The 26272-nt window shown below is 63.8% G+C and overlaps 1 protein-coding gene across 1 annotated transcript in view; it reads right to left on the minus strand.

Annotated features, from left to right (window-relative positions):
* KIF26A (kinesin family member 26A) overlaps positions 1-25614 on the minus strand; it is a 36250-nt gene extending 10636 nt beyond the window's left edge. The window contains exons 1-8 of the mRNA XM_077126751.1: positions 25574-25614; positions 24933-25166; positions 24531-24850; positions 23770-24254; positions 23429-23671; positions 15346-15702; positions 8878-9002; positions 1435-1624 (exon numbers count right to left, since the gene is read on the minus strand). Coding sequence (XP_076982866.1) covers positions 1435-1624; positions 8878-9002; positions 15346-15702; positions 23429-23671; positions 23770-24254; positions 24531-24850; positions 24933-25166; positions 25574-25614 — 1995 coding nt within the window. The remainder of the gene's footprint in view (positions 1-1434; positions 1625-8877; positions 9003-15345; positions 15703-23428; positions 23672-23769; positions 24255-24530; positions 24851-24932; positions 25167-25573) is intronic.
* Between the last annotated feature and the right edge of the window lie 658 nt (positions 25615-26272).

A 26272-nucleotide genomic window follows, 5' to 3' on the forward strand; every position in this document is an offset into this window, starting at 1 on the left:
GGCACGCCACCCCTCACCACAGACCCCAGCCACACCACCTATTCCCACCAGGTCTCCTTAGTTGTGGCAACAGGGGGCACCTGGATGCAGGAGCCAGGTGGGCATGGAGGGGCTGGGGGCCGCCTGACCTTGGCCCAACCTGCCCCCTCATCCACTGCAAGGGCTACTGCCACCCCCAGGCACAGGGAACCTCCCTGGAGGACGGGGCAGGCCAGCCCCTGACCTAGGGTCATGACAGTCCCAGGGTCAGGATATGCTCTTGAAGGTCACGACACATTCCCAGGGTCACGACATGCTCCTGGGGTCGTGGCGCACTTCTAAGGTCACGACACACTCTCAGGGTCACAACATGCTCCTGGGGTCATGACACACTCCAAGAAAGATATCCCCGGAGACCACGGAGCTCTCCTCAGTGTGACCACTGGTGCATGCTTGCAGCTCCAGAGCCTCAGCCTGCCACGCCCACTGTCCCCCGCCCAGCAGTAGCCCCAGCCCTGATACCCCAGAGGCCCCACATGGGGCCCCGTGCAGCCCCCGAATGCACAGCCTAGAGAGCTGGGGTCTGGGACGGAGCCTGGGCAGGAGGGGTCGTAGCAGATGCTCTGCTTTAGGCCCCAGAGGCCCCCTGAGGCTCAGTAATAACCCTGAGGGGTGGCTGACACGGGGGGCCCAAAGCTCCCAGGGGTGCCCGCTGCGTCTGCCCAGGGTGGGCCTCAGCTCATCCCCGGCCAGTGAGTGGGGTCTGGACGTGCATTGGCCCCTGGAACGTGTAGGTCAGGTTCCCGCAGAGCATCTGGCCCCAGACCCTGAGTCCTGGAGCCTTCTAGGGGGTGCAGAGCCCCAAGGAGGCCCCACCTAGTGGTGCAGGGCTTCCCAGGCCATGATGGGAAAGCTGGCATGCACAAGGAAGAGTGGGTGAACCTTCTGGAAAGGGATGGAACCGGCAGGCCCAGGGGCGGGCAGCACCTCCTGCAGTGCCGGGCCAGGAGCTGAGACCAGGTAAGGCCCTGCCCTCTCTGGGCCCCGAGTTTCCAGCTGGTCCGAAGAGGCGGTTGAGAGTACATTTCCACTTTTCCCAGAAGCCGCCCGGGCAGCATGATCCCCAGAGAGCCAGGGGTTCCAGCCAAGGACAGTACCCCAGGCGAGGCCAGGCAGGGCCCTCTGGCCAGGCCCCGAGTCCCAGGAAATCAGACTTCACTGCCCGCCCCACACCACGGCCTGCCCTGGCCCCTGAGCTTCCTGCCCCTCTTCCCGGAATGGCCCTCCCAGGCTGGCTGCCCCCATGGGCACGGGCAGCTCACTGCCTGGGCCTCAGTCTCCCCATTTCCACCACGGCTGGTCACCCTGGTCCAAGGTGGGAGTAGGAAGTGGGACCCAAGTCTCTAATCACCCTCTCCTCCCCCACAGGGTCACCCCAACGGGGGCTGGGCATACCTTTCCAGCACCGCAGGGGATGTCCTTGGCCTTGGAGGCCGCCCTGAGCAGGCAGGGGGGCGCCGGGGGTGGCCACAGGTGCAGGGCGCCGCTGAAGTCGGTGGGGTAGGCTGAGGGGCCGCGGGCAGCAGGGGCCGGCGGTGCGGGCCCCTTCTTGCGCTTGGAAGCCAGGCTGAACTTCTGGGCGGCCCTGGGTGGGGAGAGGCAGGCGGAAGCCAGGGGTGGCCCTGGGGGGCGGGGATGGGAAATGGACAGGCGGGCAGAACCCAGAGCCGGTCCTGGGGGCTGGGGAGGGAGGCAGAAGCCAGGGGCGGCCCTAGCAGTGGGGGGAGGCAGGTAGAAGCTGGGGCAGACACCCACGTGAGCACCTGGGCCAGGCCCGCAACGGCAGGTCCAGGCAGAGCCGGGCCTCACACTCCCTTTTGCCCCCCTCATTGTCTCCACCCCCCACCGGGGCAGTGGGGCAGCGCCCAGAGGGTGGCTCGAGCCAGGCGGCATGGCAGCCTCTGGCAGCCCTGGTCTCTGCCTCTCAGGCCCCCTCCCTCAAGTGGACGGTCCCCAGCGACCCACACGGTGCCCTGCATACAGGAGGAGCTCAATAAACGCTGACAGTTCCTGGGCCTTCCTTTGCCCCAGCTCCCTGGCCAGAAACCCACTCCCTGGAAGCCTGCCCCTCCCAGATTCCCCACTCCCCCCACCCTGGGCGCCGCCCCCCATGCCGGCCCCCCTCAGCCAACCGCATACCCCCAGCTGGGCCATGGGAGTGCAGGCGCTCGACCCACCCAGCCCCAACCCAGCGGAGACCCCACAGGGCCTGAGGGCACGCAGGTCAGAGACCACTGGGACCCGACACATACACACACACTCACCACCACGCTTACCTCTCACACACACTCACACTCACACTTCCAGTACAGCTCCCTTCACCTGTGGCCTCTGCCCTGAAACCCGCCCCCAGCAATGCAGCAGCAGGAACCCTCTCTTCCCTCCCCCACCCATGTGCACCCAGCCGCCCCTGTCCCATCTCCGCTGCTCCCAGACTTCAGATGCCTCAAGTCAGTCTCGCCATCCTCAGAGGGAAGTGGGGGGCCTGAGCCTGCGGGGAGGGGCTCCTGCAGTGGCTTCCCCAACTACCCTTGCGTTTCACAGGAGTTGTCTTTAAGAGACCCCAGGGACAGCTTTCCTCCCGAGGCATCACCACGGAGGACGAAAGCAATCTCCAGGGGCCCATGGGGGGCAGGGGCGGCCTGCGGGCAGGGAGCCAGGGGGCGGGGATGTCCCAGGTGGCTGTGGGCACAGGGCCACCAGCCTCAGACACTGGGCCACGCCCAGACAGCAGGCAGCACCCTAGGATGCAGGGTTGGAGTCTCAGAGGCCCCCAGACTCACAGGGAGCAGAGCAGTACCGTGAACCCCCCCACCTCCCCATCTGCAACAGCAGAGCAGAGGCAGCCGCTGTCACCCAAAGCAACCCTGAGAAGTGTGGGACGGGCGGGTGCGGCAGGTGCTGGGGGGCAAGGGGTGCTGGGAGGCTGCAGGCTGGCCACGGCCGGGACGTGTTCAAGCACCCTAACTCCTGGAGGGCCGTCCTTGCCATGGCCTCCTGCCCTGTTCTCCAACCACCTTGACTCATACCACAGCAGCCCCACACACCCCTGCGCCCCCACACGCCCCTGCACCCCTACATGCCCCTGCACCCCCACATGCCTGCCAGGCTCAGCCCCTGGGGCCACGGCCCACTGGGGAGGGCGTCAGGGGTGGGAAAGCACCCACAGCTCACCTGGCCAGGGACCCTTCCAAGGGCAAGGAAGTGTCGTGTCCTCACCTGTGCATGGGGACGCCGGGTTCCGGGAAGGCACGGCACACAGGGACTGCAGGGCCCGGCCCCCACATACCTCCCCTGGACCCCACTCAGCCCTGGAAGCAGCAGGTACCGGGCCAGCTCTGCGGCCCAAAGCTGTGGCGGGCAGGGGCATCCTGAACCCCACCTCAAGTCTCTGGGACGCTGAGACCGGGGCTGGCCAGGACTGAGGGGGGTGTGGGGGTGTGAGGGCAGGGGGGGCGGCCACAGGCAGGCAGGCCTCGGCAGGGCCCTCGGCTGGGGGAGGCGCCTGCCCCTGACACGCCCAGCCTCAGCCGCCAGAATGGAGGCCGGACCCGGTGCCCTTTGAGGTCCCTACCAGTGCCAAAGTCTGGAACTTTCTTGGCAAGGCATCTCCGCCCAGGGTCTGACCTGACGCGGGTGCGTCCCCCCCTCCCCACCCAGTGTCCGCCCCCGAGGCTGAGCTCCAGCCGCCACGGCCTCCAGGTCACCCGTCCACGGACCTGCCGCGGGGCCTGCCTCGGGCGCGTCACCACATGGTGCTCGGACAGGCGCCTTCTGCTGGGATGACGCTCGGGCCGTGAGACCGGGACAAACCCTGACGGCACACGCCACCCACGCCACACCCACCGAGCAGGCGTGTCAGCTCGCACAGGCCTTGGGGCACAGAGGTGGGGGCCGCGATGGGGGCAGAGGCTGGGAGGGGAGGGCGAGGCAGGGAGTGGGACCGTCTCCAGGGAAGACTCAGGAAGGCAGGAATTCTGCCTATAAAACCTAATCCTCCTTGTCCTCACAGCACAGCTCCTCCAGGAAACGTGCCCTGGTGCCCAATGCTAGGCTGGGGGCCCCTGGGGCCACCCCACCCTACACCTCCCAATACCAGAGGAAGCAGCCCCTGCCCAGAGAGACCCGTCTACATAGAGTCCCCCAGGGGCTTGGAGGGCATTTGCCCAGTGCCAAGGGCCAGGCCGGGCACATGGGAGAACTCAGGCCTGTGAATAATTCCATATGAGTGAGTGAATGAACAAGTGGGTGAATGAGCAGGTGAGTTAATGATAAGTGAGTGAATGAGTGAATGAATGAGTGAAGAATGACTGAGCAAATGTGTAAAGGGGGTGGTAAATGAGTGAGTGGATAGTGAGTGAGTAAATGAATGAGTGAGGAACGAGTGGATGAATGAGTGCAAATGAATGAGTAAATGAGTGGAGAGTGAGTGAATGAATCGAAAATGAATGGGGAGTGAATGAATGAATGGAGAGTAAATGAGTGAGTGGGGAGTGAATGAATGAGTGAGTGGCTGTAGGAGCCAAAGGTTTAAAGCAAGACCTACAGAATTTGTTGCAAGCAGCTGGCCTCAGGATGGCAGCAGTAAACTGTGGAGATTGTTATGCAGAGCAGTCTGAGAGGAAGAGAATATTTACCCCAAATGGTTATGTTAAACATGAAGAACACTGTAAGATAAGAACTTTGCTCCCTCAGGAAATGCCTGCATATCTATTGACATCCTATGGTATATAACTAGGATCTGGTTGAGAATAAAGTTGTCTGATGTCTGATGTAGAGTTAAACTTCAGACCCCCTGAACCCATTTGTGTCTGTCTTTCTTTTCTTCCTTTTTCTCTCTCCTTCTCATCATTCCTTAATATCCTTCGAGCTCTGTTTCAACAGAAAGCAACAAGTGGCAGAGTGAATGAATGAGTAAGAAGTGAATGAATAAGGAATGAATGAATGAGTGCAGGTGAATGAGTAAGGACTGAATGAATGAGTGGGGAGTGAGTGAGTAGCAAATGAATGGAGAGTGAATGAGTGAATTGGGTTGAATGAATGAGTGGGGAGTGAGAGAATGAATAAGTGGGGAGTGAATGAATGAATGAGTAGAGGCATGTACAAGTGAGTGAGTGAATGCGTGGAAGGGTGAATGGGTGCATGAGTGAGTGTGTAGTGAATAAATGGAGTAGTGAGTGAGCGTGTAAGTGTTCATTGAATGAGTGGGGAGTGAGTGAACGAGTAGAAGGGTGAGTGCATGCATGAACGAGTGGGGACTACGTGGGCTCTCAAGAGCCCTGGGTGGGTGCCTTCCGGTGCAGGGAAGACCCCAGGACAAAGCACAAAGTCAGAGCCCAGATGGGCGGCTCTGTGCAGACGTGACTGCACCCTTGGGGCTGTCCCCAAGGCCCACTGCCTCTGCCTAGGAAGAGGCAGCTTTTCTTTGTCAACAGGCAAAATATTTTCCCCGCCTGGATGAAGGGGACCTGGGAAGGGACCTCTCCGGTGGCCAGAGAGAGCTGCTCCCAGACATGGAGGGGAGAGGGGCCAGAAGGGGAGGGGCCTCCAGAGCAGGAAAGGAAGGAGAAAGGAGCTGAAGGGGTCATGGGGGGAGTTGGAGGGGGAAGGGCTCCCCAGAGCTGGAGGAGGGAGCAGGAAGGAGTGCTTCATGCAGCAGGGCATGGGGTGGTCTCAGGGGCCTCCTGGCAGCAAACACCCACCAACAAGCAGGCGCTGGTGCCGGGCTCTCATGTGTCTCCTCCACACTTTGGTCTCCAAACCCAGAGATGGCGGTGAGCTGCCCCAAGCAAGCCTGGAGGACTGGGCAAGTCAAGACACCCTCCACCAGGACCCTGGGACTCCCACCCCATTCTGCCTCCAGATGGCAAGTGCCACGTGTCAACTCCTACACAACCCTCAAAGCCCATCTCTGTGGCTCCCAGCACTGCAGGTGGCACTCCACTCTGCTGCCTCCCTGGGATCAAAGGTTGCCTTCACAGACACCACCCCCACCAGCCGGGAAACTTCCCTTGGCAGAGCTAAGCCAGGACGAGCTCTGCATCTCCAGGTCCTCTGTACAGGTAGGAGCAAGAAGCACAGGCTATGTGCCCAGCATCTGCCTGAGGCCCCACAAGGGTTGACAGCTACCCTGCAACAGTCTGGACAAGCCACTGTGCTGCAGCCCCCTACCCACAAACTGTGGAGAGCAGTCAAAGCATCAGTGGATCTCATCCTTGATTATAGACCCAAAGACAGGGGGTTCCAACCTGTTACCCCAACCCACATTGGGCTGAAGCTGGCCGGGCCGACAGACCAGAACAAGCAAAGTGGAATGGTTTCTGGGGGCAAACGCCCAAAAATCCTACCTTCCGTGGGCTTGCAAGAAGCCAGGATATACAAAGAAGCCAATTTAAAAAACAGGCAGAAGACTTGAACAGATATTTCTCAGAAAAGAGACAGAAACAGCCAGGAAAAAAACATGAAAAGAGTACAACATCACTAGCCATCAGGGAAATGCAAATCAAAACCACAGCAAGGCTCCGTCTCAACCCATTAGAATGTCTGCTATTTAAAAAAAGAAAAAAGGTAAATCGTAAGTGTTGGCGCGGATGTGGAGAAAAGGGAATGCACGTTCCCTGCTGGTGGGACCATAACACGTGCAGCCGCTGTGGAAGACAGTTCGGAGGTTCCTTGAGGGGCTAAGTATAGAAGCACCATATGTCCCAGCAATCCCGCTACAAGGTGCATGCCCAAAAGGATTGAAAGCAGGGACTCAAACAGACATTTGCACACCAATGTTCACAGCAGCATGATTCATAATTGCCAAAAGGAGGGAGCAAGCCAAGTCCATCGACCGATGTATGGCCGAACAGAAAGTGGCCCATACACACAATGGAATACTATTCAGCCGTAAAAATGCACGAAGCCCTGAGACGCAACAACACGGATAAACCTTAAGGACACCATGTGGCATGAAATAAGCCAGACACAGAAGGACAAATATTGTATGATCTCATTCACATGCTATAATTAGAATAAGCAAACTCAGAGAGTCGGAACCTATAATGTAGGTTAGCAGGGGATAGGGATGGGGTAGGGAATGGGGAGTTAAGGCTTGAAATGTCCAGGGTTCCTGTTTGGAACGATGGAAATGTTTTGGTCCTGGATGATGGCGATGGGGGTACAGCATCATCAACGAAATTCACAGCCGTGAATTACATGCAAAAGTGGTTAAAGGGGAAGTGTTACACAGTATACCTGGTAACAGAAAAAAAATTCATGAAAGCACACGACACACACAGGGACCCTTAAGTTCACCCAGGGATTACAGTTAGTTGAACAAGTATAAAGATGAGCTTCCATCAACTGTATCAGATGCAGCACACGGGGGCCAGGTGCTAAACCAGGGCGCTACGTGGGAATACCTGCGTTCTGTGCAGGGTGGTTCTGTAACCCACAATTTTTCTAATAAAAGAAAAAATATAACAAACCAGAAGAGGAATGGCAGGAGTAAGGGGGGCCCCCCGAGAACCTGCTCCCTGTCCCGCCGATTTTCAGCGGCTCGGCTCAGGCACCGTTTCCATGGTAACTGCCCAAGGTCGACGCACGGGGCGCTGGCTCCCAGAGACAAAGGCAGCGGCGGCCGCTCTGCGAGGCGCAGAGCTGCAGCAGAGCTAGCCCCACACCCCTTCTCAGGCGGTTGGGGGTCTTGGGTCAGGGGCAGCAGTGAGGGCCCCAGAAACTTGGAACCCTTGGAGCTTTGCTTTACATTAAAAAAGTCTCAACACTTGATATCCCCGAGCTGGCAAAGGCCTGCAGGACAGAGGCGCTGGAACTGGGGTTCCTGGGCAGGGGGGCCCTGGTGGGGTGCACAATTCCAAATCGTACGTACCATGCACCCCTTCCCAAGCGCCACCCTGATGGCCGGCTGTACCCAGGGGCTCCTACGCAGGCAGCAGCCCCTCCGTTTACAGCTGAGTCGGAGAGTGCTGGGACATGGCTGGCGTCCGGGACAAGAGCCCGAGCGCGTGTCGGGACCCCCAATCAGGTGGTGCTGATGAGGTGACCTGCCTGCTGGGACCATGGATGAGCGAACGCCGCAGGTCCAGCCGGGCAGGGCGAAACGGGGCACAGGCCTGGGTCTGCAGAGCCCAGGGGACCTGCCAGGGAGGGCCTGGCACGAGGTTCTCTCCACCCACAGGGTAAGGAGCGTCTGTCCCCAGGCGCGCATTTGCTCCAATGTAAATTCCTGCCTCCGTGCTTTTTTGCCCTCGGCCGGGAGGGGTCCCTCGGGGGATCAGAGAGCAAGCTACAGCCACCCAAGACGCCGAGCCCCCAGACCCACCCCCCAGAGCTTCTGGCCTGGGTCAGGGGCACACAAAGCACCCCCAAGACGTCATCAGCACCAAGGTGGTATGCTCTGGCTGACCGAAGAGCTGGCTGACCTGCAGTGAGCAGGCCAGTGCTGCAGAAGGTACTGGAAGCTGTGGTAGAAGAGGAAGGCGACAGGCAGGCTCCCAGGGCAGCTCCATCACCCAGGACTCCTGCCTGGCTCGCCCCGGCCTCCCCAGGACACTCCCTGTAGCCCCCGCACCCCACCTCATCCCCAGACCTGCTTTCCTCATCTGGGCCACCTCCCAAGCATTTCCTTGCCACATCTCACAGCAACCTTGGGAAGTGAACCCCACTTGACAGGAAAGGAAACTGAGGCACAGAGAGGTTAAGCGACATGGCCAAGGCTGCACAGCCTCCCTGGCGGCCCCCTCCGCAGGCTATGGGTGCCAAAACCCCCACCCACACGCCCTACCTCAGGCCCTTGCCCAGGAGTCCCCAGCCTGCAGAGCCGGGGGTACATACCTGATGAAGAAGCTGGCCGCGGCGGAGGGGCCTGGGAAACCCCTCGACACGCTACCGGCACCCAGCACAGGGGGCACGTCTCTGACTGTGTCAGCCACTGCTACTGCAGCCACAGCTGCCTCGGCCTGGGGGAGAGAGGAGACCCCCATGAAGGGGAGGCAGGGGCAGGGAGGGTCCGAGGGTGGTGGCAGGGGCAGGGAGGGGGGAACCCATAGCTGGTGGGTGAACGGGAGGTCCCTGTGTGGGGAGAGATGAAGTGTGGGGAGAACTCATGGGGGAAGGGAGACAGGCAGGCAGGGGGCACATGGGGGGGGATGAGACCAATGAGAGGGACAGACCATATCAGGGACAGGAGGGGGCAGGAGGCCCCAGGTGGGGTAGAGAGGAGCAGATATGAGGGGACCCAACTGGGAGAGAGACGGGGCACAAGGGGGACACCCTGTGAAGGAGAGACGCTGGGAAGGACGCCACAGGTGAGAGGTACGTTTGCAGCTTCTGAACCCCAGCCCACCCTGCGGGGGACCCCCACGTGTGCTGAGCCCTGGTGCAGCTAGGAGGGCTCTGGAAACCACGGCCCGGAGGCAGGGCCCAGTACACCCCCCTCCGCCCCTCCACCCGCCCGGGCACCATCTCAGCATCAGGATGGCACAGGCCAGTGGGCAGCAGCCCTGCCAGCATGACAGCTCAAGGGGGGCTGCCCTGGCTGACGGGCGCCCGGGGGACATCAAGGTTTGGGGAAGGGGGTCCCTGGGTATGGCCCTCTGGGTGACTTCCCAGCCCCCCCCACTGAGTTTCTGAGATGCAGTGACCCCAGAGTTCTGGACAGACGGACGCCGACCCCCAGCTGTCCACTGGGGACCACCGAGAGGCGTAATCAGAAGGAAAACCACAATAAATGTTTGCCACGAATGCTAATTACCCCACGTACGATGATACACGACGTTTCCAGCGCCTGAAATACTACATTGGCATTTCCAGCTAATTAGCTAAAATAAATTCCAGACAGAGAGACGGCCTCGCAGTGAAGCAGAGATGGAATTAAGTGCTCTCCAGGACCCGGCCCCCGTCTGTCACGGCTCACAAGGCTACATCGGGCCTGGACCCGGGCTCCAGCCCTATCTCCCACCATGGCCCACCCCAGCCTGGCCCCACCCCACCCCCTTCACGTGGCCAGCCACTGCATGCGACCCACTCTATCCAACCCCTGCGGCCAAGGGGGTCCCACATCATCAGGGTCACTCAAGGAGTAACACTTCAGCCAAAAAAGCCCCCCAGCCCAGAGCAGGGCCTCGTCCCACCCCCGCCAATGGCCAGCACGAGCTTCCGGACACTCCTGGGACGTGGAGCAGATCCACACCTGCAAACCCGCCTCCACAAAGAGCCCACAAGCTCAGCCTCCTGGGGTGCCAGCCATCCTCCCTGGGCTGCGAGAAAGGCACGGCAGTAGCAGTCACAAAAGGGCAGAGTTGGGTCAGCCTGGGCCCTAACCTGCCTCCAGGCCCCCCAACAGGGCTCGGCGCCCCCCAGCCATTGTGCAGCACATCACGCCCCCACCAACCCCCTCTGCCTGCAGCTGGGCCTCACAGTCTCAGGATGAACTCCTGTTCATCCCTCAGAACCCAGCCTAGCCAGCCCACCCCACTGTCAGCCCTCTGACCTCACTACCCGGTACTTTGTACCCACTGAGCAATTACTCAGCACCACACCCCCAACCACAAACACCAATGAGCCTGTGGCATGTGCCAGGAGTGGGAAAGACCTGGAGGTGTCTGTCTCCCTGGCATCCTGCCATCTAGCTCCTTGCCTGGCACAGCAGGGATTCACTTAGACCAAAGCCTCCTCCAGGACCTTGAGCCAGGCAGGTGGGGGACACGGCGGGCCAGGGTAAACACAGAGGATGCCTGACCCTTGGGAGCATTCCAGGAGGGTGTGGGCCAAACCCAGTCCGGGCAACGAGAATGGGACAGTTGCTGCTTTCCCACATGGCCATAGGAGCCCCAAGCAAGAGACAGGCAGATGCAGCCCAAGCCCTGCCCTGCCTTTCCGACTCCCATCGGACGTGCACAGACTTCCCCTCTCCTCAAAGACTTTTCTTTTAAAAACCAGTAAAACTGTGTGTTCCCGGCGATCTATCTAAATCCTTTGTCAAACAGAGCAGGTGATTTTAAGGGTAGGTAGGGTGCATTGATGTCTTCAGGCAGCACCCGTTGTGAGCCGCCCTCTGGGGGGAAGGCAGGGTGGGGGAGCAGGGAGCCAGTCCCCACACCCACCACTGGGCCACCCCGAGTCTACAGCTGAGTGAAACATCCCAGCAGCCTGCCACCCAGGGGGCGGAGGTCCTGCCAGGTCACAGCGGGGACAGAGGACCTGGGCCATCCGCCACAGCCAGCGCTAACACCGGCCTCTCCGCCTCCAGTCGGAACGTCCCGGCCACGGGAAATCAGGGCCTGCCCCGCACTGACCTGTCCTGGGAGGTTCCGCCCACGGCTGGGCGCCGCCGTCCCCTCGAGCTGCTGAGACACGGCTCCATCTGTCGGGCCGGCCGCTGCCGACTCCTGCCACAAGCAGAGCCCGGGGCGTGCCAAAAGAAGCCGTTGGGCAAAGCGAGAGCCAGAGAGGGGGGAACGGGTGGGGAGAGGGCCGGCCAGAGGGGAGACCACAACACGGGGAGAGAAGAGAGGGGGTCACAGAGGAGGGGGGCGTGCGGGCGGCCAAACTGAAAACGTGATGGAGGCTTCACAAGCAGCAACGAAAGGAGAAGCATGGAGAGAGGAGAGCGTGAGGCAGGCCCACCCTGCGAGCCGGGCTCCCCCCAGTCCTGCCCGCCCTGGACCTTGCCCCCACTCCACGCCAGGATCAGACCCCTCCCACCTCCCCAGCCAGAACACCTCATCCTGTCCAAAAGCTAGGATTCCCTGTTCCCCAGAAGCCCCCAAGCCAGGACTCCCAGTCCCCTCCAAAAGCCCCAAGCCAGAACTCTCTGTCCCCCTAAAAGCACCCAACCCAGCACTCCCTGTCTCCTCAAAAGCCTCTGAGCCAGGATTCTTTGTCCCTCCAAAAGCCCTCACGCCAGGACTTCCTGTACTCCCAAAAGTACCCAAGCCAGGACTCCCAGTCCCCCTAAAAGCCCCAAGCCAGGACTCTCTGTCGCCCAAAAAGCCCCCAAGCCAAGACTCCCTGGATGTCCCACAGTTGAGGAGTTGCCAAGCTAAGTGCCCTCGTAGGAGCCTTCCGCCTGGTTCTGGTGTGTAAGATTCAGGTGGCACACACTTGCCCAGGGAGAAATGCTTGGTGGTGGCAGGAGGCGGGGCAGAAAGAGGGGTAAACTGAGGCCCAGCAAGCGGTCCCGGCCATGAGACAGGCAGTGTCGGCAAGAGCCAGGACCCAAACCTTGCCACAGCTCCCCCTACCATCCAGCCTCCGAGCCAAGTCCCCGAGAGCAGGTGGGCATCTGCCAGAGTTCACAGGGTGGGCAGCAGCCAGGCTACGGGAGGCACAGGGGAAAGGCCCCCTGCAGCCCGAGGGGAAACCCTGTCTCTTTCCAGGCCTCGGCCGGGGACGGCCTCCCCCTGCTTCGGCTTCAAGGCCGGTGGCAGCACCTCCTCCAGGAAGCCCTCCTCCCACCCTGCACCTAGCCTCCTCCCTGGACGTGGCCAGGAAGGTATGGCAAGCAGGCTCGGGCTGCCCGCCCCTCGTGCCCTCCCCCAGCACCGTCCCTCAGGCACCTTGAAGCATCTGGGGTACAGGAGAGAAAATAGGTTCTAAGTGACCATCTCCCATGAAACTCCAACCTTCCCCCCTTGCAGGCTAAGTCTCCAGACCTGGAGCGCCTGTCCACGGAACATCCTGGATGCTCAGAGCTGACCCTGAGGGCATCACACTGGCAAGAAAGCCGGGTGGGGACAGCCCAGCTCTCTGTCCCCATGGGCAGCCCTGGTCCTCCACAGTGGCCGAGTGGGCCCCTGTACCCTCACCCAGGGCTGCACCCGCCCCCGGGAGCACGGCTCCAGCCTCCATCCCCACCAGCCTGGAAAGTAAGTGCCAGGGCAGCCTCGCTGGCAGCCCCCAGGGCAGGGAGGGTGTCTCGGGGCTCTCAGGGGGCTGGATTCTCATTAAAGCCCGTGGCTGGCCGAGGTTGCCCCACCCGGACCCCTGGGCACCCACAGTCAGATCCCGAGGGCAGGGCCACGAGACAGGCCCTCAGCCACGGCGCCCAGAAAGTTCCGGGCCCTACGTGTGGCTCCAGCAGTCCTGGAGCCCTGGGTCATCCCGCTGAGCCTCAGCTGGGATGCAAGTGCTCCCAGGCTACCCTGCATCCCCCACGCCACGTCCCAGGACAGGGCTGACCCCCACGCGGTCCTGTGACCCACAAACACGCCGCGGCTGGGGCCACAGACAGCCAGCGCGGGGATGCACGGCGCCTCTCCCCGGAAGTATTTAGCTATGACGTCTGGCGCGTTCTGCTCAAACGCTGCGGAGTGACGGCCCCGATCGATGCCCTGGTCCAGTGGAAAGCACCTCATCTGCGCCCGATGGTTCTATTAATGTGTCTAATCATCTCCCCATCGGTCACCAGGACTGCCGTCTAATTATAAATCCATTCCCTCCACCCGACAGGCAATCAATGCACCAGCTAGGGGGCAGGGGAGCCCACCCCACCCCAAGGACAGCAGAGACCACCAGTTTCTGTCCAGGATTTCCAGGCAGACACACGGGCCGTGGCCAGCAATGGGCAACCCAGGCGGGCAGCTGGGGGAGAGAAAGGGACACATCTGCCACAGCCTGAGGGAAGGCAGCCCCTCTGAGCTCCACTGTCACCCCTTCCCCTAGCTCACACCTCTCCTTGGGCTCCTAGGTGCCCAATGAATGGAGGGCAAAGTCCCCTCTCTGCCTGGCATCCGAGCCCCTGCAAGACCTGTGCCAGCTCCCGCCGAGGTAAGGAGCCCCAGGACTGGGCCCCCGATGAGGGGTGCATGTGGGGTACGTGGAAGGGGGTGGCACCCCTCTCCTGTGCCTCATCCTGGAACTCAACAGGCTGAGGTGTCCAAGCCATGTCTGGGGGGCCACAAGGCCACACCGGGGACTGATCACTGCACACCCAGGTGGGGGAGCCAGCCAAGGTCATTAGTTCCTCCCGGGAGCCCCTGCGCTCCCCACCCCCAAGCCACAAAGCCCAGAGGGGCCAGCCCTGCCAAGGCTCCCTGTCAGAGGCCGGGCTGGAGGTGCTGTCCAGCTGACAGCCCCCTGGCACGCCCGGGGGTAGCGCCGGGCCCATCAGCAGGGGGTGGCCCCCACCTAGGCCCCCGGCCCCTGCCTCCCACAGCCCCTCCCCTGAACCCGGGAGGCGGCCAGCCGCTATTCTCCCAGGGGTGCGCAGTTGGTGCTGTAATCCCAGGGACACGCACCCAGCAGAAACGGTTCCCCCCCGGGCGCCCGCAGAGCTTGCTCTGGGAGTTGAACAGGTGATATGGGGGGAGGCTTCTCCATGCAGCCATCATACACCACATGCCAGCACCAAGGCCACCTCACGGACGACACTCGGGCCCAAAGGCTACGCAACCCCCCAGAACCCCCGCCTCCCCACAGCACCCCCACCTCCCCAGCCCCATCCCTGGCAAGATCTTGCTGCTTCACCCCTGCCACCAAGGCGAGGACCTGCTAAGGGCCCTGCACCCCAGGGGGATGTGCTCATCCCTGTGTGCAGACACCCCTGCGTTCCCCAAGAACCTAAAAATCAAACTAACTTCCTCCACCATCCCAGGAGGGACCAGCAAAACTCTCTACCCACCTTACGGGGTTCCCTACCTGGGACCCCTACCCCAGGCAGAAAACTAGGGTCACAGAGGCCACTCAGGAGACCCGGCAACAGCGCCCTGTGGTCCACAGGAAGTAGTGGGGTCCCTGGCCGGGCTGCCTGGAACCCATGTGCACCTCAAGCCCTGATGCTGGCCTCGGACCAGTCCCCAGGCCCCAGCTCCCCACCAGAGGTGGTCCCAGGAGTCGGGCAGGGCCCGCTGCTGTGAGGCAAGACCTCCAGACACACATCAGGGCCCCCTGGAGCACCCAGAGGGGAGGGGGAGGCTTCCCAAGGTGGGGGGAAGGTGAATTTCAGGAAATTAGCCAAAAGAGCCGAGGCCAGGCCTGCAGGGAGGGGGAAGGGGTCGCCTGCCCTCCGCAGACAGCAGCCACAGGGGCGTGCAGGGGAGGGGCGTGCAGAGGGAGGGAGCTGGGAGGAGGCGGCTGCAGGGCCCACCCACCCCCACCTGGAAGGTCAGAGCATCCTGGGAGCCTGAGACCAGGGTCTAAGGGAAGCGGCCAGAACCGCAGCCGGCCCTAGGCGTGGACGCCTGCAGGGAACGAAGCCCTGGGCCCAGCGGGGGTCCGAGGCGCCCACACAGGCCAGCTGCCCCGACTCAGGGAGAACCCTGTGAGCCCCCGCAAGGGAGCCCAGCCCTGACCAGTACTCACCAGGCAGGAGGGCGGCAGGAAGCCATCCACCCTTGAGACGCTCCACGTGCCCTCTGGGCACTGCTGGGCCTGGATGGTGACCGTGCTCAGAGCCCCGCCCGGGCCGGCCGGGACCACCGAGACCTGCACGCTGGGCCCCGGCGGCCAAGCCGGCCCCCTCCTGTGCTCCGGCTCCCCGCGGCCTGGCGCAGCCCTCGCGCTGGTCAAGGAATGGGCGCCGTTAGGGTCCTCAGGGCTGCCCCGGCCCAGGGAGGCGGCGCAGGCGGTGCAGCGGCGGAGCTCGGCCTCGGGGCGGCCCTCGGACAGGGCTCCGGGCGCTGGGAGCGTGTCCAGAAGCAAGGCCGAGAGACGTGGGTCCTGGGGGACAAGGGACAAAGGCACGGTCAGAGCCTGAATGAGGCACAACTGAGGAACATACCACGAGAGTCCCACCTGTGCAGCCAGAGATGAGATGCAAGCCCTCGGGGTCCTACGGGACAGGACCCCTGCAGCAACTGACCGGGCCTGCACGTCCCTGCCACGGGGACAGACCGCTGGGTCACAGGGCCGCCCCTGAGCTGGGCCAGCACCCCTCCCGCAGCCTTGGGCCAGCCCGCAGGGGAGGGGCCCTTTGAAGGCAGGATCACAAGCAGCAGGGGGCAGGGGCTGGAGACCCTCCTGCCTTTCGAGGTCTCAGCCCCGGTCAGGCTGTGAACGTGCCAGTGGGGGCCACGCCACGTGGCGAAGGCGAGCGTGGCAACACATGAGCCCTGTCCAAGACTGAGACCCAGCCGTCCGAGGCAGACAGGGGCAGGGCTCGGGGCCCAGTGCACACAATGGCAAGGCCCAGCTGGACCCGCGAGATGCAGGGGCCTCTCCAGCCATGAGTCTGGAGTCTGGGGGCGTGAGAACAGGTGCCAGAGGAGGTGGCACTTCTCACCAGGCCCAGAGGTCAAGGAAGGCTTCCTGGAGGAGGCAACACCTTCCAGGAGGAGGAGACAACTGCTCAGAGTGAACCTCAGCAGCAGGGACTCCACCCAGACTCCATTCCCATGGGCCCCACGGGGTCCTGGGACCACCGGGCCCTCCCTGGGACAGTCTGTAGAGCTGGGGTCTCTCCTACTCCAGGACAAATGGTTTCTTCTTCTGGGCCCTAAGGTGGGCCCTGTCCCCCTGCATCAGTGCCCCTTTCCCAAGGGGGAGGCCAGCCCCCACCACCCAGGCTTTCCCAAGTCACACTTGACTGAGCAAAAGACCTGGGGCTCTGACATTCAGGGCGCCGTAGCTGGGCTGGGGCTGGGGCTGGGCCTGGTGGCAGCAGTCTCAGTCCCTGATCCTATGGGACAAGGATCACAGGGTCACGGGAGGTAGTTCCCAGAGGTCTGAAGTCCTTAAGCCTTGAGGTCTGGGATCAGGGTCTGAAACCTGGTCTAGGGCTGGGGCTGTGGGCCGGTGGTGGCCCCAGGTCTTTGGGGAAGGGGAGGTCTGGGCTGAGTAGGGATCTCACCAAGCCCACTGGGGAGACAGAGGCCCTTAGTGAGAGCTACCCCGCTCCAGGGTGCACCCCCTGCAGGGCTCCCCACATCTCTTCCCTTGCATCCCCCAGTGCCTTGACCCTGCCCACCAGGCCAAACCCCCCTCTGGGGCCCGGCGCCCCCCTCCCAAACAAAGCAGCAGCCTGCCCTGCTTCCAAGGAACCTTGCCTGCCCCCGCCAGCCCAGCTTCACGGGAAGGATCAGAGGGGTCCCACCTGACACCCCAGATGGTAGGAGCTCGCAGCACAGGTAGGGCCCCCAGGACTGGCCCTCCAGCCCCTCATCATGGACCCCCACAGGCCGAGGGAGGAGGGAAGAGCTGTCCAGAAGCATGCAGCAATGCCAAGGTGGGCTGGGAACCCTCATACTGGGCAGCACCGGCTGGGCATGGTGGGGGGACTGGCGGTGTTGGCTGCACACCCAGCAAGGTGGCCTCCCACCGGCCGCCAGCCCTCGCTTCGGGCCTGGGACGACAGCCTACCAGGAGCCGAGGCCTCTGGCCTGTGAGCCCTGCAGCAAGTGGCAGCAGAGGCCCAGAGGGGTGCAGCCAGCCTGGGAACCCACTCCCAGGGAGAGGAAGCTGGCAGGGAGCCCCCAGAGCCCCTGCCCCCCAGAAGTACCCAGCAGCCACAGCCACACGCCGTGGTTGTTCCAGAGCCTTCCACAGGGCTGCCACAGACCCCCGCGGGCCCCTCCCTGTGGCTGGGCCTCCTCCCCCAGCCATGGGGTCCCCTTCAGGAGCTTTCACCCCAAAAGTCCCAGCCACCTGTCACACACCCCCTCTGAAGCCCAGAATCTTCACAACCAATAATTATTATCCCACTGCAAGAGATCACCTTCAACTTCCTCCTTAAGGTCTACTTACATTTGGAAATATTTTTTTAATTCAGTCAATTTAGAGCTGGGCACGAACTACCCACACCGCCCGCGGGTTTTAGGGCACTTCTCACTTCTTAAAAGTGACTTTTCTTTTCTAAACTTTCTCGGGTGTTCTAAGTAACCCTTCGCTTTCTCCTGCCTGGGAGGCCTGATATGCCTTCCCGGGACAGGTGCTGTCCTGTCGTCCTGGCCAGGGGAGGCTCCTCCAGGCCACGGCCACCCTGAGCCTGGGGGTGGTTCCTGCTGCCACTGCCAAACAGCTGCTCAGACAGACACCTGGACCTGGGGGACAGTTCTGCCTCCTGCATCCCCATCCGCCCTTGTGTCTTAGGAGGGCCCCCAGCACCCGCTGGCAGAAGCCTGGGCCCAGTGCCGGGAGGCTGGGAGGCCAGGAGGAGACCCCTGCCCACACCCCTCCACCCCGTCCTTCCCTTCCCTTCCCAAACAAAGCACGCCTGGGGTGGCCACATGCAGTCACCACATCCGGAGTTGACAACAGGTCCAGGAAGGGGCCCCCGGCTGCCTGGCCAGGCACTGCCCCCAGGGACCCTGCTGTCGAGGAAATTCCGATGTCTCGTGCAGCCTGGCGGGCCCAGAGCCAGAGGCTCAGTTTTCCAGCCTGGAAACTCCTCGGGGGGTGGGGGGGCGGCAGCCACAACTCACTGCCTCCTCCCCTCCATTCTGGTGTCTCCCTAAGGGCCAAACACCCCATGCCAGCTGGATCCAGCAGGCGGACCCAGAGATCCCCAAGCCAGAGCACTCCTCACATGCCAGCCAAGGAAGCTTGAGAACATTCCAGGCCCGGCACTCTGCAGTACTAAGGGCCCCTGGGTGACCCAGGCTGCCCTCCTCTAGGGGGTGGGGGCGCTCCTACTTGCCCAGCACTGACCGGCACATCGTCCCACAGCTGGGTGCCAGGCAACCACCCAGCTGGGCAGCTTGACAGCACACACTAGCTCACTGAGGCCCTGCACCCCTCAACGGCACCCCTGCTCCCCACCTGTGGCCATGGCAACAAAGAGCAACATGCCAGCGTGGCAGGGGCCCCGGAGGGCTAAAATCCAGAATGACGAGGGCAGCTTCAGCTGGGGGTGGGGGGGCAGCCTGCAGGGGACCCGGGCAGGCTCCGTGGGCCTCTGTGTCCCCCCATGCAAGAGGGCCGCCTCTCCACAAGGCTGCAAGGGTGACTGATGCCAGAGTGGGGCTCCCACAGGGGCCTGGAAAATGGCTACAGGATCTCTGCACCAGGCTGGGGTGTGCAACAGCCCCCCAGTTGAGCCACGGTGGGGCCCACCGACAGCAGCAAAGAGGACACCGAGCCTGGGGAGCCAGAAGCAGTGCAAGAGTCCGGGGCCTGAGATGCGACCTGCAGCTCTGTGACAAGGGATGTTCAGGACAACCCCAGGCCCCCACCACTGCCCCGGGGCCGGACTGCAGCTCCACCCCAATGCCGCCCTCCCTCGGGAGAACGGTATTCCAGAAGCAAGGCCCTGGGGACTGGCAGGACAGCAGGGAGGCCTCCTGGGGGGCACGGGCAGGGAGGGGCATCCAACAGCCATGGGGGCAGGGCTGGCTGCGGCCTGGGAGCTGGGTGTTTCCGGCCCCATGTGGAAACCAGGCAGGAAGATGGGCGGAGGAACGGTAGGGAGAATCTCTGCAGCCTCCACCCCCGAGCTGGGCACCCAGCGAGGGCCGGGACCCCACACGCTCCACCCGGAAAGGGGCAGGGTGCGAGCAGGCCTCCTCCCTCACTGGGTCAGGGCTGAGCACTCCCGGCTGTGTAGGGGTCCTCCCTCCCAGGCTGGACCCCACGGGCCTGCAGGGCAGGAAATCTGGCAGCCCCAGGCACCCGGCCAAGCTGGCCTCCCTCCTCCCAGCTGCACAGCCCGCCCAGTGATGAGCTAAGCCTGTCAGCTGCCGGGGGGGGGGGGGGCTGGGGGAGAGCCCTCCCCTGGAGCTGGACCACCCTGGCCCCCAGAAACTGCTGGAAGGGAACCCAAAGCAGGGCATGCCTCTGCAAACGGGCTTCTACTGGAAGGGAAGCCGCTGGTCAACTCAAGGGCAAGGCAGAGGACTCAGCTCAAGAGCCCTGGTCACAGTTGGGGGAACTGAGCCCTGCATGGGGTGAGCACACCAAGGAGGCACCGTTGTCCCCTGCCCCAGGGTCCCCCTCCCCAACAGGAGGCTGCCTGCCATGGGTTCACCCAGGGGCAGGCAGAACCAGCTCTGAGAGCCCCTAACCCGGCCCCCACCCCCTGCCCCCAAGCCCCGGCTCAGCCCCCCAAGGTGGCCTAGGAACCTCCCAGCAGGGGGAACCCCAATGGCAGGAGCAGATCCCTCCCAGTTGAGTCACCCCAGCCCCTGCCGACTGGGGGGCCGCCCCAGGTAGCACCGGCTCTCTCACCCCTGGCTGCTCTGAACCCTGTCAGGACCTGGGCTCCCAAAGGGACACGGACGCCAGGATACCCAACCAGGAAGCCTGAAGCAGATGCCATCATCCCGGCACGGGAGTGGCCTTGACTGGGGCAGGCCTAGCCCACGGCTCGCAAGGATCTGGGCCCAGTCAGGGAGACAGGCAGACACCCCTCCAAAGTCAGGGAGACCAGAGCAGGCCCGCACCCAGCCAGACAGCCAGGAGGGCTTCCTGGGGGAAGTGGCAATGATGCCAAGTGGCAGGACCACCACCCTGGAGGGTGGCCTCTGAGGCTCAGCAGGCACACAACAGGGCAAGGGAAAGGGCGGGAGGGGTCTCCAGGCTGATGACAGAGGCCTGTCCCCATGCACAGAGCCCCCCTGAGCTGCACCAGGCCCCAGGCTCGCATGCGAGAAGTATCCTGTCGTACAGCGTGCAGACCAACTGGACCAAGTGTCCTGGGGGGAAAGGGGCCGGCTCGAGGTCTCTAGAAGTCTCAGGGGACACGATTCGCAAGAACTAAATGAGAATTGATCATTTTCCCACTGCAGGGCATGTTAATCAATTCAGCGCCAGTATTGACACATCAGATGTCCAGGGTCTCTGGAGAGGTTGCCACCTCCAGGTGATGCATCTGGAGCAATTGGAACATTCCTTGAACAGGGTCCCCTTGCCCCCTCCACGCAGCAAGGCACAGTCCTCTGGTGGGTAGCCGTCCTTAGAGGGTGGGAGAGAACCAGAGTCTCACCACAGCAGCCCACAAGTGAGGGCCACGGTCACTCAGTCACTCAACAAACATTCCTCTGCCTTTGTTGAGCTTCTCTGAGGATAGAGACCAGCCAGGGGCCAGCACAGCGCCTGAGAGGTATAGAAGGGGCAAAAGGAGGGCAGGCTTTGGAGGGGAGCTCAGGGGATGAGGCTGGAGCAGATGCTTAGCCTACAGAGAGTAAGGAACTGGGGGGAGGGCAGGAGCGATGGAGGCAGGACCTGCTGGGAGCCCAAGAGGCCCACAAGCTTTGGGGCTCAGAAGTCAAAGTAAGTGCCCAGTCTGCATAGCCTGCCTCCATCCACTCACGGTCAACACTGCAGGTGCCAGCCCCATGGCATGCTGGTTCTTTCCCAAGTTGGGATTTTGCCAGGTGAAGGGCCAGGAGAGCTGGGAGAGGCGGGGGTCTGCATGAGAGGCCTGGGGACAAACATGGGTGAAGTGAGAGTAAAAGGAGCTGAGTTCAAGGGAGAGGCAATCCAAGAGCTGCCATGGAGCAGCCCGGGCCACAGTGGCGAGAGGCCAGCCATTAGGGGACGGAACAAGAACGGGCTGGGGTGCCGGGGTAAGGGGATGCGGTGATCACAGTGGCCCTGCTGGCTGTCCTCTCAAGCCTCCCTTCTCTGTGGATCCAGGGGTGACACAGGGAGAAGGGGGCCACCCGAGAAAAAGCAGGCAAAGTCCCTGGAAACTGTAAAGTGCCATCCTCCAGGAAGCTCGGCTCGCCTCCCCACAATGACGATGAGAGCAGCCCCCTGGGCATCCTAAAAACACCAACTCAGCAGTCCCAAAGCCACGTGGGCCCCAGGAGCCAGCACCCCCTGCCCCTGCGCCCAAATCCAGGAGACCTGCTGGGACCCCCCCAGGGCCCTCACGTGTCCATGGCCCTGTAGAGACCCCCACCCCTTCTAAAACCAAAAACAAAAGTGGCCAGGTCAGCACACCCCAGCCCCCACCTCCAGGACCACCCTGACTGAGGGATGTAGGATGTGATTCAGCTCAGAGCCCAACTGGGCTGGTTCCAAACTCTCTGGAGAAACAAAGGGCGATGGGGCACCCCACTCTACAGTTTGGACAGCCCTCCCTGAGCTGCCCCAGGATGAAGGAGAAAACCCCAAGAGGTGGGAACTGCACGGCAGGCCACCTGGCGGGGCCCCTAGGCTGCTGAGTGAGACTGTGCAGCTGCCAGGGCCGCTGGGGAAAGGCGCAAGCCCTGGGGAGGCCAAAGGAGGTGGCAGGTGAGCTCTGGTGAGCCAGGCTTCTCAGAGGGGCCACTGAGACCCCCAGACCCCAGATGCCAAACCCACCAGTGGCTGGTGCAACTGCAGCTCTGCCCACCGGGGCTCACAGGCACCATCCTCGGCTGACCAGGCCAGGATCCCTGCTAGGGCCTGGGCAGTACCACTGGACAAAACCAGCACAGAGGCAGAAGACTGCTTGGGTCACTAACAGGGGAGGTGAGATGCTTTTAGCTCCGACAGGCACAGAGAAGCCTGTCCCAAACCGCCCTGATGGGTCCTTTGGGGTCTCAGACTAGCCACGGCCCCTCCCCCCCGCCTCCCATATCAGTCCCCAGAAGGGCCTGGAAAGTACACTTAGGGAAGAAACCAGTGCTGCACCCCTGCCCTGCTCTGGAGGAGAATACCCTGGGAGCCCAGGAACCCCAGGGTCTCACCCCCACCCCAAGACCTGCATCACCTTCCTTGGGGGTCTATATTTAGATTCAATGGGAATTATGTGGACTTCCCAGGAACTCTTTCAGAAGGACTGACCGCCAGGAGGGAAGGGCTTCCTCCCGAGAGCCCCCTGGTGGGCGGGGCGAACTTGTAGCCCATTGTTCCCGGGACAATGCCCGCGGCCCCCGGGCTGCCCCTGGCAATCCCCCTTGCCACCTGGGACTGCAGCTCCCCCCCACCCACCAAGTCCAGCAACTCAATTCCCCGAAGGGTGGCCCCTGCCTTCGGGGCAGAGTCCCAGATTTTGTTGGAGGACTAGTTGAGAACTGGACACCCACTTCTGATCCCGCATCTAGGAGAGGGAAAGGTAAGCAGCTGCAGGGGGCCAGCCCACCCAGCACCCTCCAGCTGTGCAATTTCCTTTCACCTGGCATGGACGGGAAGGGGGGGGCAGGGACCCCAAGGACAACAGCACACCCAGTAACCTCCCATCTCTGACAGTGTCCCACCTGACATCTCCTCTCCCCTCCCCGCTGGAAACACAGACTTGCCGGTCCAGCTGGGGCTCCACAGAAAAATTCTAGCCCAAACCGTCTAAGATCCAGCCCTCCCCCCACCCCACCCCGCAGGACTCCCTTAATAGGAGCCGCACCAACTCACACACACTCCTGTTACAAACGGGAAATTGAGGCCCAGCCAGCGGTAGGGACCTGGCCAAAGCCCCGAGTGGAGCCAGCAGCACCGCGGCCTGGACCCCCCATCTTTGGGATTCGGTTTCCCAAATTCCGGCGTGGACCCTGGCCTGTGGCGCCAGCCCGAAGTGGGGGTCACTTACCCGAAGGGGTGTCCCGGGCCCGCTGACCAGCTTCCACGCCTGGCGCTTGAGCTCGGCGAGCTTCGTGTGGCAGTGGCGGCACCAGCCTCCACCGGCCGAGTGGCCCTGCTCGGCGCCGGCCCCAGCGCCCTCGGGCGTAGGGCGGCTGCCGCATGGGTCCTGCTCGGGCCCGGCGGGCAGCCTCTTGCGGGGGGACACCTCCAGCAGCGGCAGCGGCTCGCGGGGCGGGCCGCCCTCGGCCACCTGAGCGGGGAAGGGGAAAGCGGAAAGGGAACGGTGAGCCTGGGCTGCCACCGGGGACCCGGGACCAGATACCTCGCGCGCCCCGGCCCCAGAGTTACCCACTCGCCAAAGTTATGAACGCGGGGCCGCAGCCTCCCACCCGCCTCTCCCGCCAGCCCCCCGAGGGGCCCGGGCCCGGGTCCCTTCCAGCAGGAGGCGCGGCCCCCACCCTGCCCGGGGGGAGGGGTGCCGGTGCCCCGCCGCATCCGCTCCGGGCTCATCCCCCAGGGGGCGTCGCGCAGCCCGCGAGCATCTTCACCCTGGGGGTCCGCGCCCCCTGCGCCCCCCGCAACCCTGCGCTTTCGCGGGCCCGCCCGCTCTACTCGCCCAGCTCTTGGGCCCCGCCGAGCGTACCATAGGCGGCGCCGCGCCCGGTGGGGCTCCGCGGCCGCCCATGGCCGGGCGCCGGGAGGGACGGGCGACGCGGGGAGCTCGCGGCTAAGTGATCCGGTCCGGAGGCGCCCCCATGGCCCGGGCCAGCCGCCCCGAAGTTGGCGTGGCGGCGGCGGCGAGGGGTGGAGAGCGCGCGGCGGCGGCGGGCGCGCTCGGGCGGCGGGGCGGGGCCGGGGGCGGGGCCGGGGGGCCGGGGCGGGGCGGGCCGGGGGTTGGGAGACGCGCGGGCCGCCCCGCCCCAGATCTCCACTCCCGGGCGGGCGGCGTGTGTGGCCGGTGGCCCGCTTCCCCGTGCGACCCCTCCCACTCCAAGGACCCCCACCTGTTTGCTGAGTCCCCGCCCCGGGGAGAGGAGCCGGTGCCAGCCCCGCTCCCCTGTCCGGACCTCCTGGGTCTGCGCGCCTCGGAGGCCCCCACCCACGCCCACTTGGCAGGCGGGAAACCGAGGCCGCCGAGGTTTTGCTCCAGGACCCAGCGGGGCAGGCGTGGAAGGAGAACTCCAGCCCCGAGACTCCAGAGTTCTTCCCTGCAAATGCGGCGCCCGCCCGCGGGTCTCTGCCACCACTTAGATCGAATCGTGGCTCTCGAGTGAGTGGCCTGCAGCCTGCGCCTCGGGACGCGCAGGGCTGAGTTCGCGTGTCTGCGGGCCGCGCCGTGCCTCGGCGGCGCGAGGGCCGGCGTCTGGCGGTGTCGTGCTGTGGGAGCGCGACCAGGTCGGCGTGGTGGGCCCTGGGGCGCGCGCGGGACCTGTTGTGGGCAGCCGGCAGATGGGAACTTAGCTCCGGAATTAATTGCCTGTTTGTCTCCTGCTGGGAGGTCGCTCCCCCACCCCCCCTCCCGGCGACCAGTTGCTCCCGCCTGAGCCCGGCCCCAAGTGTCGCCGCCGTCGCAGGGCCGCAGGCTGCTCTCATCCCGACTCGCGGTCAGACCGAAACCCCCGCCAGGCCGGGCTCGGAAGGCGCTACAGTCCGGCTCCCCGAGACGCGAGCGCCACCTGCCGGCCCCGGCACGCTGCGCACCCGCTGCCCCGCGCCGGGACGCCGCCGAGAGAGACCCAGCGCCGCTTGTCGGGGCGGGGGTTGCGCCCTGAGGACTCGGAAGAGCCGAGCCAGGGCTGGGGCTGACTAGTCCCCAGTGATCCAAGCGGAGACCCCAGCCCGCCGTTCCTCGCGCTCACGGTGCGACCCTCCGGCCGACTCGGGCCGCCCCCGCCCTCTTCTGAAACGCTCAAAGCGACCCCTCTTTCCTTAGGTTCTACCCTCCACCCCCCTTTCACTTGGACAGTCCGCCCACACACACAGTCCTCCCCTAGAAATGGAAGTGGATCAGGTCTTCGCCCCTCCCAGCTGTCGGGGTCCTAACAAACGCGGAGGTGAGGGGTGGGGTTTGTAAAACCCGGGTAGGGAAGGTGGAGAGGGCAGGACTCTCCGCTCTGGCTCCTGCGACCCCACAGCCTCCAGCCCCTTTCACCCATCCCGGGGGACCTCTTCCCCTCCCTCCTCCCATCCCATCGCGGCACCCTCTCCGGAGGTTCACAGGCCGCAGCCCCAGCAGGGTGTGGGTAGCCCCCCAAGATCGCCGTCCCTCCCCGTGGCCTGCAGACGGTGTCGGCCCCGTCCCCCTAACTGCTCTGGGAGGCTCCCCTCCTCGGGCCCGGGAAGCGCGGTTGGCACACGGTCTATACCCCACCCCGCACCCACACACTCCCCCACATGGAGCTCCAGAAACACCGGCCGCGGGGATTCCGGGTCCTGCGCTGTGGCCCGCCACACCTGCAACTTCAGCTCCGCACCGAGGCGGCGCTTCGGGACATACGCGCTTATTTATACCCGACACCCGGGGACCACAGGGAGCCGCGCCCCAGCCCCGCACAGCCCGAAGAGAGCGCGAGACCTCGGAGACTCAGAGTCCGCCGAGCATCCCGAGCCCGGGCCTCGCCCACCCCATAAGGGCGCGCCGGGAGGCCCGGGGGCCCTGCGCTGAGCTCGCCGCTCTCTCCAAGGGCCCCCGACTCGGTTGGGTCAGCACGTAGCCTTGAAGGGAGAAGGAGGCAGGGCAGCACTAATGGGGGCAAGTGCGGCAGCGAGGCTCCTGGCCCGAGCGGCGGGTGCTGCCGCGGCACCTGCTGCCTCCTGCCGGGGCGCCGCACCCGGTACCTCGAGAACCGCT

This window comes from Tamandua tetradactyla, chromosome 14, assembly GCF_023851605.1.
Source record: "Tamandua tetradactyla isolate mTamTet1 chromosome 14, mTamTet1.pri, whole genome shotgun sequence".
NCBI lineage: Eukaryota > Metazoa > Chordata > Mammalia > Pilosa > Myrmecophagidae > Tamandua > Tamandua tetradactyla.